The 222-nt window shown below is 66.7% G+C and overlaps 1 protein-coding gene across 1 annotated transcript in view; it reads left to right on the forward strand.

Annotated features, from left to right (window-relative positions):
* Positions 1–59: 59 nt before the first annotated feature.
* The window catches only part of LOC104466940, a gene marked incomplete at its 3' end in the record, with an annotated part of 8,663 nt that continues 8,500 nt past the window's right edge, over positions 60–222 (forward strand). Inside the window, 2 exon segments of the mRNA XM_010080522.1 lie at positions 60–213; positions 216–222. The exon segment at positions 216–222 is cut by the window's right edge and continues 2,236 nt beyond it. Of these exon segments, the coding sequence (XP_010078824.1) occupies positions 60–213; positions 216–222 (161 nt within the window).

Raw genomic sequence — 222 nt, forward strand, 5'->3', positions numbered from 1 at the left:
TTTCTAGCCAGGGTCGGGGGAAGGGGGAAACGAAGAGGAGAGCGCTGCCGTCCTGTGCGATGAACGGCGTTGCTGGAAGGAGCCGCGGGGTGACGACGGGGCAGGTACTGAGCCTCTTGCTTTTGTTCGGCGTTTCCGACTGGGTTTCCGCCGCGATTCGCTATGCGATTCCCGAGGAGGCGCGGAGAGGCTCGGCGGGGGGGGAAGAGGGGGCGGGACCGG

Source organism: Pterocles gutturalis, unplaced genomic scaffold (assembly GCF_000699245.1).
Source record: "Pterocles gutturalis isolate BGI_N339 unplaced genomic scaffold, ASM69924v1 scaffold21369, whole genome shotgun sequence".
In the NCBI taxonomy this organism is placed as follows: domain Eukaryota; kingdom Metazoa; phylum Chordata; class Aves; order Pterocliformes; family Pteroclidae; genus Pterocles; species Pterocles gutturalis.